The sequence below is a fragment of the Hyperolius riggenbachi genome, chromosome 12 (assembly GCF_040937935.1).
Source record: "Hyperolius riggenbachi isolate aHypRig1 chromosome 12, aHypRig1.pri, whole genome shotgun sequence".
NCBI lineage: Eukaryota > Metazoa > Chordata > Amphibia > Anura > Hyperoliidae > Hyperolius > Hyperolius riggenbachi.
Window position 1 is genome coordinate 115056512 of NC_090657.1, and position 25641 is coordinate 115082152.

General features: G+C 45.3%; 2 protein-coding genes across 2 annotated transcripts in view; one reads left to right on the top strand and one right to left on the bottom strand.

Moving 5' to 3' along the window:
* Nucleotides 1-18350, bottom strand: part of ATP5PD (ATP synthase peripheral stalk subunit d) — a 61015-nt gene extending 42665 nt beyond the window's left edge. Inside the window, exon 1 of the mRNA XM_068264286.1 lies at nucleotides 18245-18350. The gene's annotated coding sequence lies outside the window, so the exon portion shown is untranslated. The remainder of the gene's footprint in view (nucleotides 1-18244) is intronic.
* A 167-nt stretch (nucleotides 18351-18517) lies between these two features.
* KCTD2 (potassium channel tetramerization domain containing 2) overlaps nucleotides 18518-25641 on the top strand; it is a 105902-nt gene continuing 98778 nt past the window's right edge. Inside the window, exon 1 of the mRNA XM_068264285.1 lies at nucleotides 18518-19060. Within this exon, the coding sequence (XP_068120386.1) occupies nucleotides 18794-19060 (267 nt within the window). The 5' untranslated portion in view covers nucleotides 18518-18793. The remainder of the gene's footprint in view (nucleotides 19061-25641) is intronic.

Sequence of the window (25641 nt, forward strand, 5' to 3'; positions counted from 1 at the left end):
TCCTGATCTGTGCTGCGGGCTGGAGAGCCCACACAGCACAGATCTGACAAAAATAGCGTGGTCCTTAAAGAGTAACTGTTAGCCCCCAAAGTGAAATTTAAATCTCTACAGCAATGTTTTATTTAGTATTAAAGTGATCCAAAAAGCCAATGCAGAACTTAAAAATCAATATAATTTTGTTACTATGTAGCCTTTTGCCCAAGCTAATGACGCAAAGCCGCATATCTGATACTGATGAGCATGCAGAGCATGCCTATGTCTGCCACGCAGAGCAGCCGCCGCCGAGTCACATGTGAGACATGTGAGAGAGATGCACGGCGGCGGCTGCTCTGCCGTGGCGGCGCTGGAAGTGCTCCCGCTCTCTCTCCCTGTCAGAGCGGTCAGCTGTTTGTGGTGCGAATAGATCGGCACCTGGTCCTGGGGGGGGGGGGGGGGGGAGAGGGGGGGTCGGGCAGACATAGGCATGCTCTGCATGCTCATCAGTATCAGATATGCGGCTTTGCGTCGTTAGCGTGGGCAAAAGGCTACATAGTAACAAAATTATATTGATTTTTAAGTTCTGCATTGGCTTTTTGGATCACTTTAATACTAAATAAAACATTGCTGTAGAGATTTAAATTTCACTTTGGGGGCTAACAGTTACTCTTTAAGTGGTTAAAGAGACACCGAATTCTTTTTTTTTTTACCTTATTTTGTTGTAAAATCCTCTTCAGCATTAAATTCTAAGTGGAATCGCCGCATACCCGCAGCAGGCCGCCGCCCGCGCGCTGTAGGAGCCGGTCAGACGCTGGATCACCTCGAGGATTGTTTTATATGCGCATTTTAACTGGATGTTTGTAAGTGCACTTGCTCTTTTTAATATATTTTATTAAATGGAATTACGCTATGGTACACCTGTTTGAGCCCTAGATCATTTCTTTGCTGACACAAGAGAAAGTCATCACAACAAGCTAGAGCTGCTGGTCTGTGAAGGGTCGGCCATATTATCTGGTGAGAGGCTTGAGTGCATAGCTGGTGGAGGCACTTTAGGGCGACCCGTGAGTGGAGTGGGAGCACTGGTGGTGCTGGATAGTGTATGCTCTGTAAACGGCATCACACTATTGCTGTGTCTCTCTTTCATATGACATGTATACACACATCTGAGGAGTCCTATATCAGTGGAGGAGTTCGTGTGCTGGCATGGTCCAAAAACGCGATTGCTAATCGTTAGTGGTTGGCCTATTGTTCCGGTGAGAATATATCATTACTGCTATGAACTGTATATGAAGAATTATTGGTTGGACTATTAACTGGATACCTGTGGATCACACCTATTGAGGGTGTTGTGGACTTTTTTAAATGTGGAATCTTGTGTATTAATATGTGGGTTGTTGAGCACTGTTTCCATAGAATAGAAAGGACTAGTTTTAGTCTAAAGGGAATAAATATAGTAGTCTACATATCCTTCTCACTTCAGTTGTCTTGTAAAATTCCTAAGCGTTGGCAGTTAAGAGACGAATTTCATGTTAGATACTTTTAATCAACAAAATGGTAATATGCAAATTAAAGGAGTCGGAGAGTCGGAATCCTAAACTGAGGAGTCGGAGTCGGTTGATTTTTGGACCGACTCCACAGCCCTGCTTACAAGGCATGGTCCAATTAGCCCCAAAAGGGAAAAACTCCTTCCCGACTCCAGATGGCAATCAGATAGAATCCCTGGATCAACATCATTAGGCATTACCTAGTAATTGTAGCCATGGATGTCTTTCAACGCAAGGAAAGCATCTAAGCCCCCTATGCAGGTATAGAGTTTGCCATAACAACTTCCTGTGGCAAGGCATTCCACATCTTAATCACTCTTACTGTAAAGAACCCTTTTCTAAATAAATGGCTAAAACGTTTTTCCTCCATGCGCAGATCATGTCCTCTAGTCCTTTGAGAAGGTCTAGGGACAAAAAGCTCATCCGCCAAGCTATTATATTGCCCTCTGATGTATTTATACATGTTAATTAGATCTCCTCTAAGGCGTCTTTTCTCTAGACTAAATAAACCCAGTTTATCTAACCCTTTCTTGGTAAGCGAGACCATCCATCCCACGTATCAATTTTGTTGCTCGTCTCTGCACCTGCTCTAAAACTGCAATATCTTTTTTTGTAATATGGTGCCCAGAACGGAATTCCATATTCCAGATGTGGCCTTGCTAGAGAGTTAAACAGGGGCAATATTATGCTAGCATCTTGAGTGTTTTATTTCCCTTTTAATGCATCCCAAAATTTTGTTAGCTTTAGCTACAGTGGCTTGGCATTGAGTATGATTATTTAACTTGTTGTCGATGAGTACGCCTAGGTCTTTCTCCAAGTTTGATGTCCCCAACTGTATCCCATTTATTTTGTATGGTGCTAGACCATTGGTACGACCAAAATGCATGACTTTACATTTTTCAACATTGAATTTCACCTGCCATTTATGTGCCCATATAGCCATCCTATCCAGATCCTGTTGCAATATGACACTATCTTCCTGAGAGTTGATGATGCTGCACAATTTTGTATCATCTGCAAAAATAGCAACATTGCTCACGACTGCATCTACTAGGTCATTAATAAATACATTGAAGAGCACTGGACCCAGTACAGACCCCTGTGGGACCCCACTGCTAACAGTCTCCCATTTTGAGTACGATCCATTGACCTCAACTCCTTGTTTTCTGTCCATTAGCCAGTTCCCTATCCATGCACACAGACTCTTCCCCAGTCCTTGCATCCTCAACTTTTGCACCAGACTTGGGGAACAGTGTCGAAGGCCTTTGCAAAGTCCAAGTATAGTATCTCTTAGTAACCCCTCAAATAGTTTGCATACAACTGATGTTAAGCTCACAGGTCAATAATTTCCTGGATCTGATTTTATGCCCTTCTTAAATAATGGGAAAACGTGGGCTGTACGCTAATCCACTGGGACTCTGCCAGTTGCAAGAGAGTCACAAAAGATAAGATAAAGGGGTTTATCTATAACTGAACTTAATTCCCTTAGGACCCGAGGATGCATGCCATCCGGGCCAGGTGCCTTGTCTATTTTTAATTTAGTCTTGTCTTCACTTCTTCCTGCGTTAAGTATTTTTTTTTTTTCATCAATCAAAAGTTTTATTTCGTATAAAAAAGGCATGTTTACAGGTTAAGTACTTTGGTAGTGTGTACAGGGAAATCAACATATACAAATCAAGTTGTAATTATAATATAAATTGACAGTATAGACAATATTTGCGAGTATTAGAAGTGAGTCATCAAGTTTCTATTAAGCAGAAAAGGAAGCATCAGGCGGGATTGCTTATACGTTTTAAAGAGCATTGATCCATCTGTCCCATATTTTATTAAATTTGGTAAGGCAACTTCTATGTGCATATACAAGTTTTTTATATGGGAAACTATTTCTAACCTTCGCCTTCCAGATAGCTAGAGTTGGAGTGTTCGGGGATAGCCACCTATATGTAATGCATTGTTTTGCTATGAAGAGGGTTTCAATCAGGAAAGCTTTGTCAAATTTAGGGATTTCTTCATCCACTAAGTTGAGGATGCAAAGTTTGACGTCAAGGGAGGCGGGTGAGCCAATAACATCATGTAGAAAATCAATTATTTGTTTCCAAAAGTCTGCAATTGGCGGACAGGACCAAATAAGATGGAGGAATGAGGGACTATAACTTGAACATTTGGGGCAGTTGGGAGGATTAGCCGTAGAAAATTTGGCGATTCGGGCTGGGGTGAGGTAGCTTTGGTGCAGTGTGTAAAGCTGGGCTAGTCTCTCTCTAATGCAGGGGGAGACCAGTTTGGGAGTTAGTAGACAGTCTTTCCATTCCTCCTCATCTATCTGAACGCCAGCTTGTATCCACTTTTTTAGAGATCGCTCCGCCACTGGGGCAGATCGGTGCTCCAATAGTAGAGAGTATAGCATTCCAATGTGATGGTTCATGGGGCCATCTTTTAAAAATTCCATAATTAGCGATACCCCGGTGGTAGGGAGACCAGAGGGGAACTGTGCTTTTAGGGCATGTTTGAGCTGCAGGTATAGGAACTGGAAGAGAGGGGGAAGAGTGAAATGGCTTTGTAAGGTTGAGAATGGGAGTATTGTTGCATTGTGGATTATTTGCCCTAGGTATAGAATACCCTTGTCTGCCCATAGTGAGGAGTTGGGGAGAAAATATAGTTCTGGGAGGAGAGGGTTTTGCCATAAGGGAGTATGGTATTCCCATATTTCGGAGGGGATTATTTTCTGGGAGTTTTCCCAAATTCTGGTGGCTTGTGTTAGGATTGTGTTTTTTGTACCTGGAGTAATTAGTGTGCCCTTCAGAAGAGCAAAGGGTAGATTCTTAGTTCGGTCACTAGCTGAAAAGCCTACTAATTCTGGAGTTTGTAGGGAGTTAGTAGTAAACCAATGTGATAGTTGTTCCAGTTGAGAAGCAAAGTAATAGAGCTGTGGATCGGGTAATGCCAAGCCTCCCGATGTTGTGGGGCACTGTAGTATATCGAATTTTAATTTTGCTCTGGATTTGCCCCAAGTAATGGAGAGGAGCAGTGATTGTAACTTTTTGAAAAAGGATTTAGGGATATATATGGGCGAGTTATGTATTATATAAAGGATTTTGGGGAACAATACCATTTTGATGAGGTTAATTCTTCCTGCTACGGAAAGTGGCAGTTTAGTCCATGAAGACAGTTTAGATTGTGTAAGTGTTAGTAGAGGTTTGATATTTTCATTCAAGTAATCCTGGGGGTTGGCTGTGACAGTGACCCCGAGATATTTAAATTTAGAGGTTATTTGTAGAGGGCATGGTAATGGTTGGGAGGATATTTGGGGGTTGTCTAGTCCTAGTATGGCAGACTTGCTCCAGTTCACTGACAGGCCTGAATATTCGCCCATTTCACAAATGAGGTCATATAGTCTTTTCAGGGAGGAGTGGGGGTTAGCCAAGTATAAGATCATGTCGTCCGCGTACTGGCTGAGCTTTTCTTCAACTCCGCCAATACGCAAGCCCATGACCCCAGGGTCAGCTCTTATCCTACATGCCAAAGGTTCGGCAGAAAGTGCATAGAGGGGGGATAATGGGCAGCCCTGCCTGGTTCCCCTGCCCACACTAAAAGTGTCAGAGACATTGGAGTTGGTACAGATTTGGGCTAGTGGATTGTTGTATAAGATTTGAATCCATCTAATGAAGTTGTCACCGAAGCCAAAGCGAGCTAAGGTCGCCAGAAGAAAGGGCCACTCCACCGCATCGAAGGCCTTAGCGGCATCGAGCGATACAATGACCCTCTCCCCCTTATTGCAGTGTTCTGCTTGAATGTTGGCAAAAAGGCGTCTAATATTTATTGAGGTTTTTTTGCCAGGCATAAAGCCCGTCTGATCTGGGTGTATAAGGGTTAGGATGACTTTGTTAAGTCTGTTTGAAAGAATTTTAGCCAGAATTTTGATATCTTGGGGGAGAAGTGAAATAGGGCGATATGAGTCGCAGCATGAGGCGTCTTTTCCAGGTTTGGGAATTAGTATAATTAAGGCTGTACGCATAGATGCGGGCAATGTACCAAAGTTAAAAGCATGTGTATATGTTTTAAGTAGGGGAGGGGCTAGTATTTCTATGAATCTTTTAAAGATTTCTCCAGGGAGGCCATCTATTCCTGGAGCTTTTTTATTAGGCAGGGAGTGTATCGCTAGTTCAACTTCCCCTAGTGTGATCTGGCTGTCAAGCATATCTCTGTGTTCTGGAGCAAGTCTGGGGAGGTCTATTTCCGAGAGAAATATTTCTGCTTCTGTTTGTGTAAAAGTGGATTTAGAAGTGTACAGCTCTTTAAAGTATTCTGCAAAGCGTTGATTAATGGCCATAGAGCCTGTAATTAAGTCTCCATTATTATTTTTAATATTGGGGATGGTTCCCAGAGAGGATCCATCGTGAGCCATGCGTGCCAGGATCGTCCCAGTCCTCTCCCCTTGTTCATAGTAGGTTTGTTTTAAAAAAGAACGCTTTAGCTTTGTTTTTCTCCTGCAAGAGTTCTTTTAATTTGGTTTGGGCATTTTTCCACTTTGTACAATTCACCTTGGATGGCTCCCTTATATATTCATCTTCAAGTAATGGGATTTGCTGTTGCAGCTCTGAGATTATTGTATTGTTTGTTTTTTTTAAGGTGGGAGACAGCACTAATCAGTGTGTCTCTTAAATAAGGTTTGAAGCTGTCCCAGGTAAGAGCATGATTTTCCTCATCTTTGTGAGCATGAAAGAAATCTTGCAGTTTATTTATGAGCCAGTTTTCCGAGGTGAAAAGTGACAGCCAGAAAGGGTTGAATTTCCAAATGTATTGTTTAGGAGCGTCAAACCATTGAATCGATAGGGTTATAGGGGAGTGGTCAGACGATCCTAGGCAGAAAACCAACGTTCTCAACTAATGGTAAAAGGCTGTCCGAGACAAAAAAGTAATCAATTCTGAATAGTGACCCGTGTGATGGAGAGAAACAGGAGTATTGTTTCCGCGTAGGGTTAAATAGGCGCCAGACATCTTGTAAAGCCAGATCAGTGAGAACATTGGCAAATGAAGTGGGTTTGTTGTTTGCAGGGGGGAAACGGTCTAGGGCTGGATTACATGTGGCATTAAAGTCGCCTGTCCAGATAGTTGGACATATGAAGAGGAGAGTACTGAAGGAGATACCCTCTTTTAGTAGAGTACAAGAATACGGGGGGGGGGATATAGAAAGCAAAAATGTTTATAAGTCTGGCGTCCAGTAGCCCGTGCAGAAATACATATCGGCCGTATGGGTCAATTTTAACTTTTACAGGAACAAATGGTAGTGTACGTCTGAGAAGCACTGAGACGCCTCTGGAGTATTGAGAGAAGGTGGAATGGTAGGCTCTTCCAACCCAGCTGCGTTCCAGTGCTTTTACCTTTGTTCCTGTTACATGCGTTTCAATTAAAGTCAAAATATCAGGCTTCTGTTTAGCAATAAAATTGAGGATTAAGGATCTTTTCATTTTGTCGTTTAATCCCCGCACATTCCAACTTATAAACTTTATACTACTGTCAGAGGTGGCCATTTAAATAGTAAAAGGGAAGTGTGTGAAGGAGATCCTGTAGTTTGGGTCTCCAGCATATATTGTGGATTTTAACCTGAGTGGATTGATTGATGAGAAATAACATATATAACCATAACCTTACCTTGGTCAACAGGACCGGTAAATCCCAATATAGAAAAACACCCTGTTCTGCTGCAATGTGCATGCAGAACCTTGTACCCAACTTTTGTATAACCGAGATAACCAAAGGGGTTCAAACGGGTTAGGGCTAAAATGCCGAGCGATCCGCTTGAATATCCACACAGTTTGGGCCCTATTTAGAGGACCTAGAGATATTAGTACAAGTGTTTCAGTATATAATTATATCACATACATGGGGGGGTGGAAGGGCACTGGACAAGTTACCCGTCCAACAATTATTATGGATATTGTTGTTATGGGCGACTAGCATATTCTAATGAGAGGTATATGTCCTAACTGGTAGGTGAATGCTGTTATATGTAGCTAGCATACTGTATTTCTGGAATCTCCTCGGATAAGTAGAAATTGGACACTTGAGGCTATGCAGTTCAGCGTTATTGAGAGGTATGTATAAGCATATGAATTATTTGCTTCATGGTGTTGCCATGACCATCAGTCAATATGTCCGAATTTGCAGGATGTTATGGAGATAGCATGTTCAAAAGACTGGATATCATCCTGCTTAGGTAAAGAAAGTGTCTTAAATGCTGTAAAGCGTTTTAGTGGCAGTTCTTTTATACCGCTTACATCCATTCCCGATAGTGATCTTTTACAAAGAGGAGTGGAGTAAGGGTACCTAAAGTGGAGTGTAGTGAGTAGCCTTGTGTGGGAAAACAGTACCTTATGTCATGGAGGAGCTTTGGGATTCTTGACGGCGGGTATCAAGCCATTTGTGCACCTCCTCAGGTTCCATGAAGAAAACAGTTTTCCCATCCGCGATCACTCTCAGCCTGGCGGGATATAGCATAGCGTATGAAAGTTGGTGGTCACGTAGCTTCTTCTTGGCGGATGTAAAGCGCGCTCTTTGTTTTTGGACTTCCATGGTGTAGTCCGGATAGAAAGAGATATTGGCGTTGTCAAAGTTGAGCTGGCCCTTTTCTCTGGCAGCTTTGAGTACCGCATCCCGGTAATTTAGAAGTTTAAATATAAAAGTGCGTGGCGTGGCACCCGGAATCGGAACTTTGGAACCAATTCTATGTGCTCTTTCTACCACAAATACCTTGGAAAAAGTTGCTTCTCCGAAGTGCGCCATGAGGAGTTCTTCCGTGAACTTTTCCGGATCTTTGCCTTCTGCTCATTCCGGAAGGCCTACAATCCTTATGTTTGACCTGCGTAGCCTGTTTTCTTGGTCTTCCTGACAGTCTGTTATAGCCTTAATTCCCTTTTGAGCTTGGCCTTGTTCAAGGGTCAGAGGCTTCACTGTGTCTTCTAGTGAGCTGATCCGTTTTTCGGATTCCACCACTCGTTCTTTGAGGTTTCGGAGGTCTTGGCGAAGGAACGACACGTCCGTTTTCACCTCAGTCAGGGTGGATGTTATCTGGGTAAGGCTAGTTTGGCAAGCTGTAATTGCCTTCATGACTTGAGAGAGTGTTGGTTTGCGCTTTTGCGAGGAGCTGCCGGTCTCATCGTCTGAGGTTGGCTGTGAAGGGGCCTCGGCGCCATCTTGCTCTTCCGCACGCCGCTCCTCAGCCCGGAATTTTTGCAGTTTTGTTATGGCTTCCGATGGTCTTGGGGTTGCCATTTCGTCCTGGGGATGCAAACAGTCTTGTCTTTGGTGAGAATGTGGTGGAAATCGGGTTTAGTCGCCCGGTAGGATATGCCTAAGGATTATATGGACGGGAGCTCCTGAACAGTGCGTCCTCACGCCATGAGCTTTCGGCCACGCCCCCCCCCCCCCCCTGCGTTAAGTATTTAATATTACAGTTAGAAGATTGAGACTCTTCTGCCTCTGTAATTTGCAACAGTGATGTTTCCTTTGTGAAGACAGAAGCAAAGAAGGCATTTAATAACTCTGCCTTACCTTGGTCATCCACCATTGAGTTCCCACCCTCATCCTTTAGAAGTCCTATACAGTCAACCTTTCTTTTTTTAGAGTTGATGTACTTGTAAAACTTTTTTGGGTTAGATTTGATATCCCTAGCGATTTGATTTTCAGCTTCGATCTTTGCCAGCCTAATTTCTTTTTTATAATTTTTATTGCACTCCTTATAATTGCTTAGTGCAGCCTCGGTCCCCTCCTGTTTTAGGACCTTATAGGCATTCTTTTTCCTCTTCATTTTATCCCTAACCTTTTTATTCATCCATAGAGGCCTTTTTTTTTATTTCTAGACATTTTGTTTCCATAGGTTTTTGTTTAGGGTATCATTCATAAAAGTGTTGACGGTAATGAGAATTAGTGCGGGAAAACACAGCTGTCGGTATTTTAGACTTCTGTGTAGTCATTCATGAAAAAAGTGCACAGTTGCGATAGCAGTGCGTAGATTTCCCGAACTAGGCTGGCAGTAGGCTTGCGGAAACACAGGAAGCTGCCGAGTCGATACATTTCTCCGTGTTCCATTCTACTGCAGGTGCCTGGGAGGTCTGTGCCTCCATTAACTTAGCATGGTTCTCGCCACATCCAAGGGAGCGGTATTTCCCGTCCTCATACTGCTTGCGGTAATATTTATGAATTGACATTTTGTTACATTTTTTACGATAATCATCGCACAAGGCGGTGATTTATCGCTCTGCTCGGTAATGTCAGCTTTTCATGCGGAAAGAGCCTTTATTAATGGAGATTTTGCTAAGTGTTCGGTAAAGTCAGCTGTTTTCAGCATTTCCGCATGCAGAAATACTTTATGAATGATACCCTAAAGGTGCATACACACATCAGACCATAATCTTTGGAAAATAAAAGATCACAGACCAATCTTACCACCCTTCATGTAGTATGAGAGCCATACCTTCACAGTCTTCTCTATGGAGCTGAACTCCCCATCAGAAAAAAATGTTTGCAAGATGCTGCACACACAGATGCTGTACACATGCAACAGATCAGTATCTGCAAAAGATCTGTCCCTGCCAAAGATCCGTTCCTGCAAATTGCATTCATAGTCTATGAGATCTGCAGATCTCATACACACCTTGTTTAACAGACATTCATCTGCAGATCAGACAATCATCTGCAGATCTGAAAATCCATCCTGGTGGATCTGATCTGCAGATGAATGCCAGTTAAACAAGGTGTGTATGATGATCTGCAGATCTCAGACTATGAATGCAATTTGCAGGAACGAATCTTTGGCAGGAACAGATCTTTTGCAGATACTGATCTTTTGTGTCTGTACAGCATCTATGCGTGCAGCATCTTGCAAAGATTTTTTCTGATGGGGAGTTCAGCTCCATAGAATAGACTGTGTAGAAATGCTCTCATACTACATGAAGGGTGGTAAGATTGGTCTGTGATCTTTCATTTTCCAAAGACTATAGTCTGATGTGTGTATGCACCCTTAGACTGATACCCTTAGACGGGTATTCCGGTGGCCTGGAATCTCCCCCCTGGGACTAGCGAAATCTTTAAAGAAAACATTCCATCATTCTAGTGGCACATGCTAAAATCTAGCGCCCTCCTCCTCCCTCTCTCTCTCTGTCTGTCCATTCAGTGAGCTGCTAGTACGTCTCTTCAGCTGCTCAGAGCTTGAGAGAGGCAGCCTCACCACAGCTTCCTCTGCATCCAGATTACAGTGAGTCAGCTGCCAGAAGCCCAGCGTTCTGACCCCATGGTGTGACCCTGCTCTCTCGCCACAGTCCTGCCATTAATCTCCCAGCTAATGAAGGTCATTAGTGGAGGGGCAGCCTCTGGAACATCACTGACCGCTCTGCAGGAGGGGAGACACTCTGCACAAGTGACTTCAACAGCCAGTGTGTCAGGAGCAGCCAGCAAGTTAGTGAGTGAGCAAGCGAATCTGTCAGACAGCAAGGAAGGGGATTAGTAACTACACCAATCTGTTGAAGTGGAATGAAAATATAAAAAACAGTATATACATGTGTTTTTCTTTTAAACCTAAAAGATGTGAGTGTAAATGGATTCCTTCAAAAAATCCATTTACATCCCTGTGCTATGGAACCCTTAATGGTATGTTCACATTAGAAGCCTGATTCACAAAGCCGTGATAAATGATATCACAGCTGTGCCATGCTTAGCGCGTGGGTTAGCGTGCGTACAGGATTGTGCACATAATAGTAAAGGTTTGCGCGCATTCACTTTCACAAGCTAATGCATATATTAGCGTGTGAACGCGAAAGTTAATGCGCGCAAACCGTTACTATTATGCGCGATCAATCCTGTACACGTGCTATCCCGCGTGCTAAGTATAGCACGGCCGTGATATTTATCACGGCTTTGCGAATCAGACTCCAGGTGTGCTGCTGGATGTGAACATGCTGCGTATTGTGTATCCTAAAATGATGTCTGGCTGTAGAATCTCACATTTTATTTAAAACAAACCTGAGGTAACTGACTTCAGGTTTGGTACTTAACTGAGAAGAGGGAAGGCACTGTATACTATAGCGCCTTCCCATTCCCTCAAGCCTCGTTCACATCATATGTGCTTCTGTGCGCAATTGAAAGGGCATATGATGTGCGACACGCAAGAACGGCATAAGGGTATAGACAGCCCTTCTGCTGTTCACATTATATACGCTGCGCAGCAGTACGATGCGCTTGCCTACTGCTGCATGCATTCTGCCTGCAAGCACATTCTGCCTGCAAGCTTTGGGGAATTAAAGTGGCCATACAGTACATCTGTTGACCTGACAGCCGATCGGCCAACAGTTTTGATATAATCGAATTCTTTCTATATTTCCGCATTGGCACTCCACGTAACTATACAACGTGGGGTGCGTGTGTGACGTCATTTGGGCTGGCATGATAACTGGCCTCTAGTTTGTGTTTCCCCCCAGGCCAAAAGATCCCAGTCCTCCACTGGTCCATGCTGCCATGAATTGCACATTTGTGCCAAAAAGTGTGTCTTCTGATATGAACATTAAATGTGGAGATATGTTTGCTTTCTATGCTGTGTTATAAAGTTAGGTGTTAAAAGGCCCAGCACAACTGCAAGGGTTTGTTTGTCTATTAATTGCTGAAGATACTATTTAGATGGCAGTTGGTATTGCTTTAGGGCTCATTCACACTATGTGCGGTGAGTCATCACAGACAGCACCACATATAATGCCAGCAATGCAGGTAGCATGAAAGTCTATAGACTTTCATGTTACCATTCACACTACAGTTTGCGTTCCCATGTGCTGCGTTGTAACTTAGCTGGGAACATCATCACAACACACGACGTATGCATTGTCATGCATTTTTTTTTTTTTTAATAGAATGGAAGCTGCCGACCTACGCGATTTAGCACATTGCAACGCATGTATGAAATTGAGTTCATGCATGCATTGCCTAGTGTGAATGAGCCCTATGTATCAATTTGAAAGTTTTGTAAAAACAGGGTGCTAGCTGTTCCTTTTACAGAGGAACAGGTCTTTTGGTGCCAAATTATTTTGTCCCTTTTCAAGCCTTGGAACTGATGTACTGATCTATATTATGAAAATATATGTAACCTACTACTGGAATGGGTTTGTGAGACTTGAAATTTGTTTATATCCGCTGAATTGATATGTAGCTTATTTACAGATGCTAATGTTATTATTATTTAGTATTTATATGGCGCCGACATCTTCTGCAGATGCATATATCCCTGCATCATATGGCTACCGCTTGCACTATGTGACATAGATCACTGAATTGTCCAAACTAAGTCCATCTCCCGTTGCTTTCTCTGGGAGTTGTACCAGCGCTGTCCCTTGTTCACATTTGCTGCTTCCAGAAGCCCTCAGAAACACACGTCCTTGAGTATTTCCAAAGATAGGCAGCTCTGTAATACGCCAGCGCACTTTTGTGCATGGGCAGTATAGAGCCACCTGTCTTCGGAAGCACTCGGGGACATAAGTGCTCAGGCGCGGAGCTAGGGGGGGGGGGGGGGGGGTCGGGGTAGGTCAAGTGCCCCCGGGCGCCGGGTCCCTAAGGGCGCCCAGCTGAGCTGATTTTTTTTTTCTTTCTCTGCGGAGGGGAGCAGCGCAGAGAAGAGGGAGAGCTATGCGGACGGTGGAGAAGGGGGCCATCTCCCCCCCCTTCTCTCACCTTAGGGCTCTCCCTCTCTCCCTCGCTGTCCCCTCCGTTATTGTCCGGGTGTCTGCCTGTCTGGCGCAGCGGGCGGGACTTACCTCCGTCTCGCTCCAGCGCCGGCCGGAAGTTCGGGTCCCGCAGCCGCTGCTCTGGTCTGGACTAGACCAGAGTAGCGGCAGATCCATCCGCGCTGCGACGAGACGGAGGTAAGTTCCGCCCGCCGCTGCCAGCACCCGGACAATAATGGAGGGGACAGCGAGGAAGGGAAAGCAGCTCTCCCTCTTCTCTGCGCTGCTCCCCTCCTGCTGGGGAGCCAGGGAGGGGGACACCTGGCTACCTACTCTGGGCATATATACCCCTGGCTACATATACTGGGCATATATACCCCTGGCTACATATACTGGGCATATATACCCCTGGCTACATATACTGGGCATATATACCCCTGGCTACATATACTGGGCATATATACCCCCTGGCTACATATACTGGGCATATATACCCCCTGGCTACATATACTGGGCATATATACCCCCTGGCTACATATACTGGGCATATATACCCCCTGGCTACATATACTGGGCATATATACCCCCTGGCTACATATACTGGGCATATATACCCCCTGGCTACATATACTGGGCATATATACCCCCTGGCTACATATACTGGGCATATATACCCCTGACTACATATACTGGGCATATATACCCCTGACTACATATACTGGGCATATATACCCCCTGGCTACATATACTGGGCATATATACCCCTGGCTACATGGACTGGGCATATATACCCCCTGGCTACATAGACTGGGCATATATACCCCCTGGCTACATGGACTGGGCATATATACCCCCTGGCTACATGGACTGGGCATATATACCCCCTGGCTACATGGACTGGGCATATATACCCCCTTGCTACATATACTGGGCATATATACCCCTGGCTACATCTACTGGGCATATATACCCCTGGCTACATCTACTGGGCATATATACCCCTGGCTACATATACTGGGCATATATACCCCTGGCTACATATACTGGGCATATATACCCCTGGCTACATGGACTGGGCATATATACCCCCTGGCTACATGGACTGGGCATATATACCCCCTGGCTACATGGACTGGGCATATATACCCCCTGGCTACATGGACTGGGCATATATACCCCCTGGCTACATGGACTGGGCATATATACCCCCTGGCTACATGGACTGGGCATATATACCCCCTGGCTACATGGACTGGGCATATATACCCCCTGGCTACATGGACTGGGCATATATACCCCCTGGCTACATCTACTGGGCATATATACCCCTGGCTACATCTACTGGGCATATATACCCCTGGCTACATCTACTGGGCATATATACCCCTGGCTACATACACTGGGCATATATACCCCTGGCTACATATACTGGGCATATATACCCCCTGGCTACATATACTGGGCATATATACCCCCTGGCTACATGGACTGGGCATATATACCCCTGGCTACATGGACTGGGCATATATACCCCCTGGCTACATGGACTGGGCATATATACCCCCTGGCTACATGGACTGGGCATATATACCCCCTGGCTACATCTACTGGGCACATATACCCCTGGCTACATCTACTGGGCACATATACCCCTGGCTACATCTACTGGGCATATATACCCCTGGCTACATCTACTGGGCATATATACCCCTGGCTACATCTACTGGGCATATATACCCCTGGCTACATCTACTGGGCATATATACCCCTGGCTACATCTACTGGGCATATATACCCCTGGCTACATCTACTGGGCATATATACCCCTGGCTACATCTACTGGGCATATATACCCCTGGCTACATCTACTGGGCATATATACCCCTGGCTACATATACTGGGCATATATACCCCTGGCTACATATACTGGGCATATATACCCCTGGCTACATATACTGGGCATATATACCCCCTGGCTACATGGACTGGGCATATATACCCCCTGGCTACATGGACTGGGCATATATACCCCCTGGCTACATGGACTGGGCATATATACCCCCTGGCTACATGGACTGGGCATATATACCCCCTGGCTACATCTACTGGGCATATATACCCCTGGCTACATCTACTGGGCATATATACCCCTGGCTACATCTACTGGGCATATATACCCCTGGCTACATCTACTGGGCATATATACCCCTGGCTACATATACTGGGCATATATACCGCTGGCTACATATACTGGGCATATATACCCCTGGCTACATATACTGGGCATATATACCCCCTGGCTACATGGACTGGGCATATATACCCCCTGGCTACATATAGTGGGCATATATACCCCCTGGCTACATGGACTGGGCATATATACCCCCTGGCTACATATACTGGGCACATATACCCCTGGCTACATCTACTGGGCACATATACCCCTGGCTACATCTACTGGGCATATATACCCCTGGCTACATCTACTGGGCATATATACCCCTGGCTACATCTACTGGGCATATATACCCCTGGCTACATCTACTGGGCATATATACCCCTGGCTACATCTACTGGGCATATATACCCCTGGCTACATCTACTGGGCATATATACCCCTGGCTACATCTACTGGGCATATATACCCCTGGCTACATATACTGGGCATATATACCCCTGGCTACATATACTGGGCATATATACCCCTGGCTACATATACTGGGCATATATACCCCTGGCTACATATACTGGGCATATATACCCCCTGGCTACATGGACTGGGCATATATACCCCCTGGCTACATGGACTGGGCATATATACCCCCTGGCTACATGGACTGGGCATATATACCCCCTGGCTACATGGACTGGGCATATATACCCCCTGGCTACATCTACTGGGCATATATACCCCTGGCTACATCTACTGGGCATATATACCCCTGGCTACATCTACTGGGCATATATACCCCTGGCTACATCTACTGGGCATATATACCCCTGGCTACATATACTGGGCATATATACCGCTGGCTACATATACTGGGCATATATACCCCTGGCTACATATACTGGGCATATATACCCCCTGGCTACATGGACTGGGCATATATACCCCCTGGCTACATATAGTGGGCATATATACCCCCTGGCTACATATACTGGGCATATATACCCCTGGCTACATATACTGGGCATATATTCCCCTGGCTACATATACTGGGCATATATACCCCCTGGCTACATATACTGGGCATATACCCCCTGGCTACATATACTGGGCATATATACCCCCTGGCTACATATACTGGGCACATATACGCCTGACTATATATACTGGGCACATATTATTCTCCTGGCTACATATACTGGGCATATATACCCCTGGCTACATATACTGGGCACATATACCTCTGGCTACATATACTGGGCACACATATCCCTGTCTACATATACTGGGCACATATACCCCTGGCTACCTGTTCTGTGGACATCTCTACCCCTGGCTACCTGTTCTGGGGACATCTATACCGCTGGCCACCTATTCTGGGGACATCTATACTGCTGGCCACCTATTCTGGGGACATCTATACTGCTGGCCACCTATTCTGGGGACAACTATAGACCTGGGGCTACCTATTTTTGGGGAACCACGTCAGATTGAGTGTATTTTGGAGAACTGCTGCCAGGTGTCTACCATATTAAGGGGGCATTCTACCTATTTATGTGAAATGCTGTCTATTTATGTGACTCAGGACTGCTGAATTTGTCTTGTTGGGGGCCTCATGGTTACTGAATTTGTCTTGTTGGGGGCCTCATGATTTGTTGGGGGCCTCAAGATCGCTGAATTTGTCTTGTTGGGGGCCTCATGATTGCTGAATTTGTCTTGTTGGGGGCCTCATGATTGCTGAATTTGTCTTGTTGGGGGCCTCATGATTGCTGAATTTGTCTTGATGGGGGGGGGCTCATGATTGCTGAATTTGTCTTGATGGGGGGGGGCTCATGATTGCTGAATTTGTCTTGATGGGGGGGGGGCTCATGATTGCTGAATTTGTCTTGGAACATGCTGGAAGGTACATACTGAGGGAGGGTGGGTGAGCTTGAGCCTGCTAACCTCCATATACATTTGGCTCCACCCATAACCACGCCCACATTTATTTTGTGACCACGCCCCTTTGGCACGGCGCGCTAAGCGCGCCGCAACCTTTACTTTGGGGGGCGCATTAATAGTCTTTATCCCCGGGCGCTGAAAACCCTAGCTACGCCTCTGTAAGTGCTTCTAGATCTTTCAGGAACCCCCCCCCCCCCCCTTAAAAATCCTGCGTTTGCCCCAGCATCGCCTGATGTATGTGCACGTTTGCTTAGGGCTCTTTCACATTAGGGCAGATTTTCTGTGTTTCAACGCAAAGGGTAAAGTTTGCGTTACCCAAGGTGAAATGAAAGTCCATAGACTTTCATTTTAGCTTTCACATATAACGCTGCGTTTTTGTGCGTTGCGTTACACTGCACCCAGGCGCAGTTTTTCGGCCAACGCTAGCTTTATGCGTTACAATGTTAGTCAATGTAAAACGCATACTATGCGCGTTTTTAATCCGTTAACGCAGGCAATCAGTCCCAGAATGCAACAGAGGAACAATGTAGAAAGTTGACAACTAAAAGAAAAAAAAATTACCTGCGTTTTTCTATGTGCAGTAACGCATTGAAAACAGATTAAAAACGCACACTCACTGCAGTGCAACGCATATCAAAACGCAGTAAAAGCCATACAACAAAACGTATGCTTTGAGCGTTCTCCAACGCAAGCTCTGATGTGAAAGAGCCCTTAGGTCAACGGGACCCCACTCCCCAGACACTGTACAAACAAAATAATTTAATGCAGTAATGAGACGCTAAGAACCATGGCTACATTCACGTTACGTTTCCCTAGATCTTGCCCATATGGGAACAAAGGCATCTTAAGTCATAGTCCTCAGTTTAGCATAAACAGCACGGAAAAGTTTTTTCAATTACGTTGGTTCAGCTCACCTCGGCTCAAATCCACGACCTCCACTTCACTGATGGGGCACTGTAATGGCTTCCGCCAGAAGTGACGTTGTCTCAACACGATGAACAACAACCAATCACATAAAGCAGCACAAATCTGATCCTGCCAATGATAGAGATGCGTTAGTTTGTTCCGCTCAGTGACAGGTTCGTGCCTCGCAAGTGATATTGGAGTTCCTCCCCTTTCAGCTTGACCTTGTAAACGCCGTCATGACGTCAAGGCTGTGATAATACCTGTAAGCAGCAGGCAATTCTATTTAAATCTGGATGTAGACGCACGTGTAGCTGAAGTGCGCTACAGTGTCATACGATAAAGTGGGTACATTTTCATAATTCTTCGTATCATGGCGGTTATTACTATTGTAATGCGAGGATTGAACGGTCCCCACTAAATTCACACAGCTTGGGTGTAGCAGCATGAAAACGGAGCCCCTTTTTGGCCTCGGAAGTGACGACGCGTCGCTCCGGAAACGCTCACTGGTTGCTCTTCTCGGTGTTATGGCTCCGCTGCTCTGTCCGACTTGACTTGCCATGGCGGATCTACAACGCGAATCCTCGCACAGCCTAACTATACCGAGTCCCCGCAGCGGGCCACCTAGCCCGGGTCTTTCCTGTTCTGGTTCCCGAAGTCCTCGTGGTCCTAGTCACCAAGAATCCGCCGGGAAATCTGGGGGGAAGTGGATCCGTCTGAACGTAGGCGGCACATACTTTCTCAGCACCAAACAAACTCTGTGCCGGGAGCCGAAGTCTTTTCTTTACCGACTGTGCCAAGAAGATCCTGATCTGGACTCTGATAAGGTGTCAAACAGAGCAATAACTCACTTTACATACGTTTTATATTCATTTTTAACACCACGTAGAGTGACCAAACGGGTTTACCTAAACAATACACTGTACCTAAAATTTGCTTTTATTATATTCGAAAGGAATGTACACTAGGCCTGTTTTTTCACAGTAGACATGAGGAAATATTCTAGTATAGTTGAGGTAACCCATTAAGAAAGTTCATAGGAAATAACTCTCCAATCACAGCAATGTCTACAGTTTGAAGCATTCTAATTGACCTATAGCAGGGATCTCAAACTCGCGGGCCATTTGCGGCCCTCGATACAATATTTTGTGGCCCCCACCGGCAAAAGCTTCCTTATAGTTCGCTTCAGTGCTCCCAAGTAATCCGCCGCATCCCCGCCGCTAAACGAGGGCTGCAGAGCCACCAAATCGCCTGGGGGCAATCCGCCTGCATTTCCTGGAAGGGGCAGAGCTTTCAGCTTTAGCTCTGCTCCTCCTGACGTCAATCGCCGCACGGATCGCCGCCTCTCCCCGCCCCTCTCTGTGAAGGAAGAGTGAGAGGGGCGGGCAGAGGCGGCGATGCGCCGCGATTGTGAAATTCCTTATACGGCCCAGTTTCATCCTGACTTTGCCTTCTGCGGCCCCCCAGGTGAATTGAGTTTGAGACCCCTGGGCCCTATAGTGTACCTGAACTATATTATTATAACTACAACCTATCTAAAACCTAGAAATTCAAGAGGGTGCTATCTCCCCAATCACATTAGAGGAAATTATCTATGGACTTTCTCATTGGGGCACCCCAAGCATGCTAGAATCATCTTTATTCGCTAAGTATGACTATTGCCATTCCTGGAATTGTTTGTGATTCACGCAGCATTGACACAACAAGGGTTATGTACGTTACGGCCAGAACCCAAAGTCTGCCCACTTCGGTTTCTGGCCGGCCAAGATGCGAAGTGGACATGTTACAGCTGCCAATGTCAGAAATGAATTGATGCCAGCGGCGCTGGCTCTTCCCCCTGCCTCCCTCCTCTCCCCACTGGCAGCTGGTATCTCTACCCATCCTGTATCTCCCCCCTTGCCCACTTCCCTGCTACCGTACGGAGCAGTGCTTTTCAGCGTTGCTAGATTTGGGCGCAGCCGGCGCCTCCATAGACTACAATAGGAATCACTCCTATTGCAGTGCTCAGTGAGTAACGTCGGCTCCGTCAGAAGACAGAGCCGAGGTTGCTTAAAAAACACAATAATTCGGCCTCCAGCAATCGCTGGAAGCCAAATTATTTCATTCCCCCACTATCCATGGCGGCCTGGAGGGGGATTAGTAATTAAAACGGCCCGGACTTGTGTGCAGAAGCAGGATCAGCCGTATAACAGCTGTATCCTGCGCCCAAGTCTACTGGCGCCGATTTCAAATGTACTCCTACCGTATGTAACTGCAGGGAATTACCAAGAGAAGCCGGGATTCATGCCACCACTTTTGAAACGAAAGGTGGGCACTGCAGAGCGGGTGCTGGCAGAAGCAATGTCTGCAGTGTTCCCGCTGCCTGATCCTTCAAGTGCATCCCTGCGGCAACAATCAACTCCGATGTGTGAGGGGAGATAGAGGGTGGATAGGGATACCGGACCAGCTGTCAGAGGTTATAGGAGGGGGCAGTGGGAGGAGTCAGAGTCGGCCAGCAAGGAGAAGAGTTGGAGCCGCGGGCATCAATTCATTTCTGACATTACTATTCCCTCCAGGTCCACGTGTATGGTGGGGAATGATGTAATTTGGCTGGCGGCCGAATTAGTGTTTTAAAAGTAACTCAGTCTTCTGATTCGCCATGCTCTGCTATAGCTGTAATTCCTATTACAGTCTATGGTGGCGCCGACTGTGCCCAAATTTCCTGCACTGTATTCCTTGTGTTCGATTATGGTGTCTAATGGCTTATAGTGTGGGGGGACCTGTAGTTCAGCAGAAGGACTACTTGAGGTAAGAGGGTGCTCCTGCGCCCGGTGGTTCTGGAGTGGCAGCCCAGCAATTGGAGGTGCTTGAAGAAGCCACTGCTTGGGTGGGACGGGTTGTGCGAAATCCTCTTGGCCCACGTCTTCATTCTAAAAGTGTAGAGGAAGTCTAGTGGTGGCAGGGGCAATCTGATACTACTGCTGGATCCTATGTTATCCAAAGTATCCATTCACGTTAGGCACAATAATGTACTTGTAAGTTTTTTAGCGGTTTGTGCGCTCCTCTTCACAAAAAGAAAGCTTAAACACTTCAAAGTTACCACACTATTAGAATGGTTCGCCACACTGTGGGTTGGTATCACCACCCTGTATTTATAGTATCAGACAATAGTGTTGCGCTCAACATTCAACAGTGCCTCTATATGTTATATCTCATCAGTTCTTAATGTCTCTATGTAGTCACAATAATCAGAATAATTAGAATCAGTGCACTAGCTGCAACAAAATTATTCTGATTCTAAATATTCTGATTATTGTGACTACATAGAGACATTAAGAACTGATGAGATATAACACAATAATGTACTGTTTCTGCAGTGGACAGAAATGGGCGCTAGTCTGGTTTAGGGGACCCAGCAGGAAACCTCCATAGGGAACACTTTTCCAATCACAGCACCCTCTACAGCACAAAGCATTGTGATTAGCTGACTAGAGTAGGTGTAGTTTACTACAACCTATCTGAAACCTTGCAGTTGGAGAGGTTGCTGTCCACCCAATCGCATTATCAGAATTTCAATTGACAGGTTGGAACACTTTAACAATTATTGCATTCTATAACTACAGATAGAATTGTTGCTATACATATGTTTATTTTTGAAAACATATCAGCATACTGCTCTACTTTATACCTATTATTATTATTCACATTTTGTTTAACAATGGCATGTTGTCATATTACAAATGTAGCAATCAACCCCCACATGTGAAATGCAGTTATTTGTGCCCCCCTCCCCTATACAGCATATGCCTCCCACGTTCCCTGTCATAATCATTGGTGTTGGTGTGTTAACTGAGAGTACGCCCCAAGCACTGTCCCTCAGGCAGGGAACACACTTGACTGTTTTCGTACACGTTTACTGCACAGAAAAACTGAGAACTCATGTTAATCAATGGGCTAGTACACACTTAATATGTTCGCGCGCAGAAAAAAAACTGACATTCTGCATCCTGATTCTGCACATTTTGTCAGTTTTCTCTATCAACTACATCAGCTGCTGTGAAAAAACGTGCGTGTTTTCCTGCATAGAAACACTTGGTGTGCAGAAAAAGTATGTAGGAAACCGCACGCAGAAAACTGAAAGACAACTGTGTTCCCTGCCTCAAAGCTGTTGGTTTCGGTGGACTTCTGTCTCCCTGCACCTCGATAAGTGAGGGGAGAAATACTTACCAATTCATATCATATGGATGGATCTTTTCTTCTGCCCATCCATTTATTTATTTTGTCTCTTGGGCTTTGGTGCTGCCTCCCTCTCTTTCTTCTGGCCATCGCTCCGCTGACATCACTTGCGCACGGTCACTTTGCTGCATTCAAGTTTTAAGTGTGCAGCCACCAACCTGGGTAATGCACCATGGATAGGATTGAACCGCTGGTCACATAACTGGGAGAGTCTGTTTGCAACCATGCGTTGTAATCTTGTACAGTGACACAATGCATGTTTGCACTTGGTGCTGTCCCATTCGTTGTAAAAGAATAGGATCTGCACCATATTAGATTCAGATAACGATAGTGGGGAAGGGGCCTTAAAGAGAACCTGTACTGAGTAAAATTATTTAAAATAAACACATGAGGTAACTTCAACTGAACATTACATAGTTACCTTGCCATCAGTTCCTCTCAGAAGCGCACCATTTTCTTCTGACAATGATCCCTTCCAGTTCTGACAACATTTTGTCAGAACTGAAATATATCAGTTGCTGTTAGTTACAGCTGAGAGGAGAACTGATGTGTCCATGTTTCCCTATGGCTCAAGTGGGCGATGTTACAGTTTAACTGTGTGCTGACCAGAAAGCTGTTATGGTGTAATGGCCATTTTCAAAATGGAGGACGGAGAATTCCATTGATCACAGTGGACAAACAGGACGCAGGAGAGGAAAAATAGATTGAGGAGTAGACTACACAGGAGGTAAGTATGACTTGTGTATGTTTATTTTGACTTTTAATTTTCAGTACAGGTTTTCTTTAAGGTGCATACACACGCACTACTACAGAGAATGACGGACCCGTCAGACTCTCCCACTGGGCGGTCGTTTTTCTGCTAAGCGGATAGTTCAGAAACAGCCTTATCAGTCTGCAGACAAGACTACACACGCACTACTGTCGGGAGAACGACCGCCCGCCCTCGCTCTCTGTAGTAGTGCATGTGTACGCACCTTTAGATAGTATTTCAGCAGAAATGGCTAATATCGATCTTAATACTGCACTGATTGTACTTCTGCAGGCAGCACAACTTTGGGGGAGGGGGCGCGTGGGGGTTTATTAGACAACATTGCTGCTGAAATCTTCTGTAATAGTTAATGGTCCAAAATGGTTAAAGAAGTATATGGTCAATATTTGGATCTTTTACCTGATCTTAAAGAAAACCTGTACTGAAAATTAAAAGTCAAAATAAACATACACAAGTCATACTTACCTCCTGTGTAGTCTACTCCTCAATCTATTTTTCCTCTCCTGCGTCCTGTTTGTCCACTGTGATCAATGGAATTCTCCGTCCTCCATTTTGAAAATAGCCATTATCCCATAACAGCTTTCTGGTCAGCACACAGTTAAACTGTAACATCGCCCACTTGAGCCATAGGGAAACATGGACACATCAGTTTTCCTCTCAGCTGTAACTGACAGCAACTGATATATAACTGACAGCAACTGATATATTTCAGTTCTGACAAAATGTTGTCAGAACTGGAAGGGATCACTGTCAGCAGAAAATGGTGAGTTTCTGAGAGGAACTGATGGCAAGGTAACTATGTAATGTTCAATTGAAGTTACCTCGTGTTTATTTTAAATAATTTTACTCAGTACAGGTTCTCTTTAAAGAGGAACTCCAGTGAACATTTTACTGTTGTCAGGTGATGTAGCTGCTGCATGGTTTTTGGCAGTTGGAAACAGCTGTAAACAGCTATTTTCCACAATGCAACAAGGTTCGCAGACAGGAATTTGCCAAAAGTTCGAACTTTTCTTGTGGGAGGGGCTTCACCACTATCAGTCATACAGCGCCCACTGATGGTCTGTTTGTGAAAAGGAATAGATTTCTCACGTAAAAGGGGGTATCAGCTACTGATTGGGATAAAGTTCAATTTTTGGTCGATTTTCTCTTTAAGCCCCATAAACACGCTCAACAGCGGTCTTTTATACAGCACAATTGTTGAACAAGTTGAAACACCCCAAAAAAAATAAAATATTTTGCTATTGTTCAAAGAGCTGGTAAAGGTGGTCATACACTGGTCGATTTGCCATCAGATTTGACCAACAGACAGATCCCTCTCTGATCGAATCTGATCAGAGAGGGATCGTATGGCCACCTTTACTGCAAACAGATTGTGAATCGATTTCAGCCTGAAACCGATCACAATCTGTGGAGCTGCCGCCCCCCCCCCCTGCATACATTACCTGTTCCGGCCGGCGCGACTCCCCTGTCACCGCTGTCTTCTTCTCCGCTCCGGGCTCCAGACCGTTCCTGCAGCTACTGAACTTCCTGTCCAGGGGAAGTTTAAACAGTCCAATTCCCCGTCAGCGGGGAATTGGACGGACCAGGAACTAACAGCGGCGTGGAGAGCCAGAGCGTGGAATCCATATTCAGCCCTGCTTGGTAACGGGGGAGAGCCCGTAATAAAACTCTGTGCCCTCTATACTACAAGTGACATGTGAGTGGAATAGTTTAATAAAGTTTTAGTGATTTTAAACGGTATCACGCTACGAGAGGCTTTTATTTGAGGTATTGGAGATACACCTTCTGAGCATGTGAATCTGGATATGAGATGAATATATAAAGAGTCCGGGACCTGAAGTGCTGGGGTACCCTGGAGGTGGGCGCTGATTGACCAGTCTAACAGTGGTCGCACTGTGTCTGGTGAGTGTGTTTTGAATTGGTGATCTCTGGTGGTGGAAATATCAGAAGATTGAAGCATCAGCACTTGTTACTGGATTGTATTTTGCATTTATGTGGAGATGTGCGCTGGACTTTTATTGTAAACAATTTGAGGAGTATTGCTGTACTCAGGTGTAAGCGCACTCTGATTTTAACTAATGTGACCACTAGCTTGAGCGCTTTGAATAACTAATAGCATTTAGCGCTCCTAATGTGGCTGCAACTGAAATGTAACTAACGGAGGTCTGCAGCGCCTTCTGTTGTAATTGAAAATCTGTGCACACTGTCTGCCGTGCCTCTCCATCTATGTCTTCCTCCCCCGCCATGTTGTGTAGACAGTAAATTCACTTACTTGTCCACCGGCCCTTCCTCCTGTGTCTCCTTTCCTCTTTCTCATGGTGGCAGATTTGGAATAGCAGCCTATTTGGCACCAAAATGCAGGCTTCTCCCCCTTCCCATGGTAGGATGCCTTTTTCAGCCAGTAACAGTGCATTCTATTTGCAT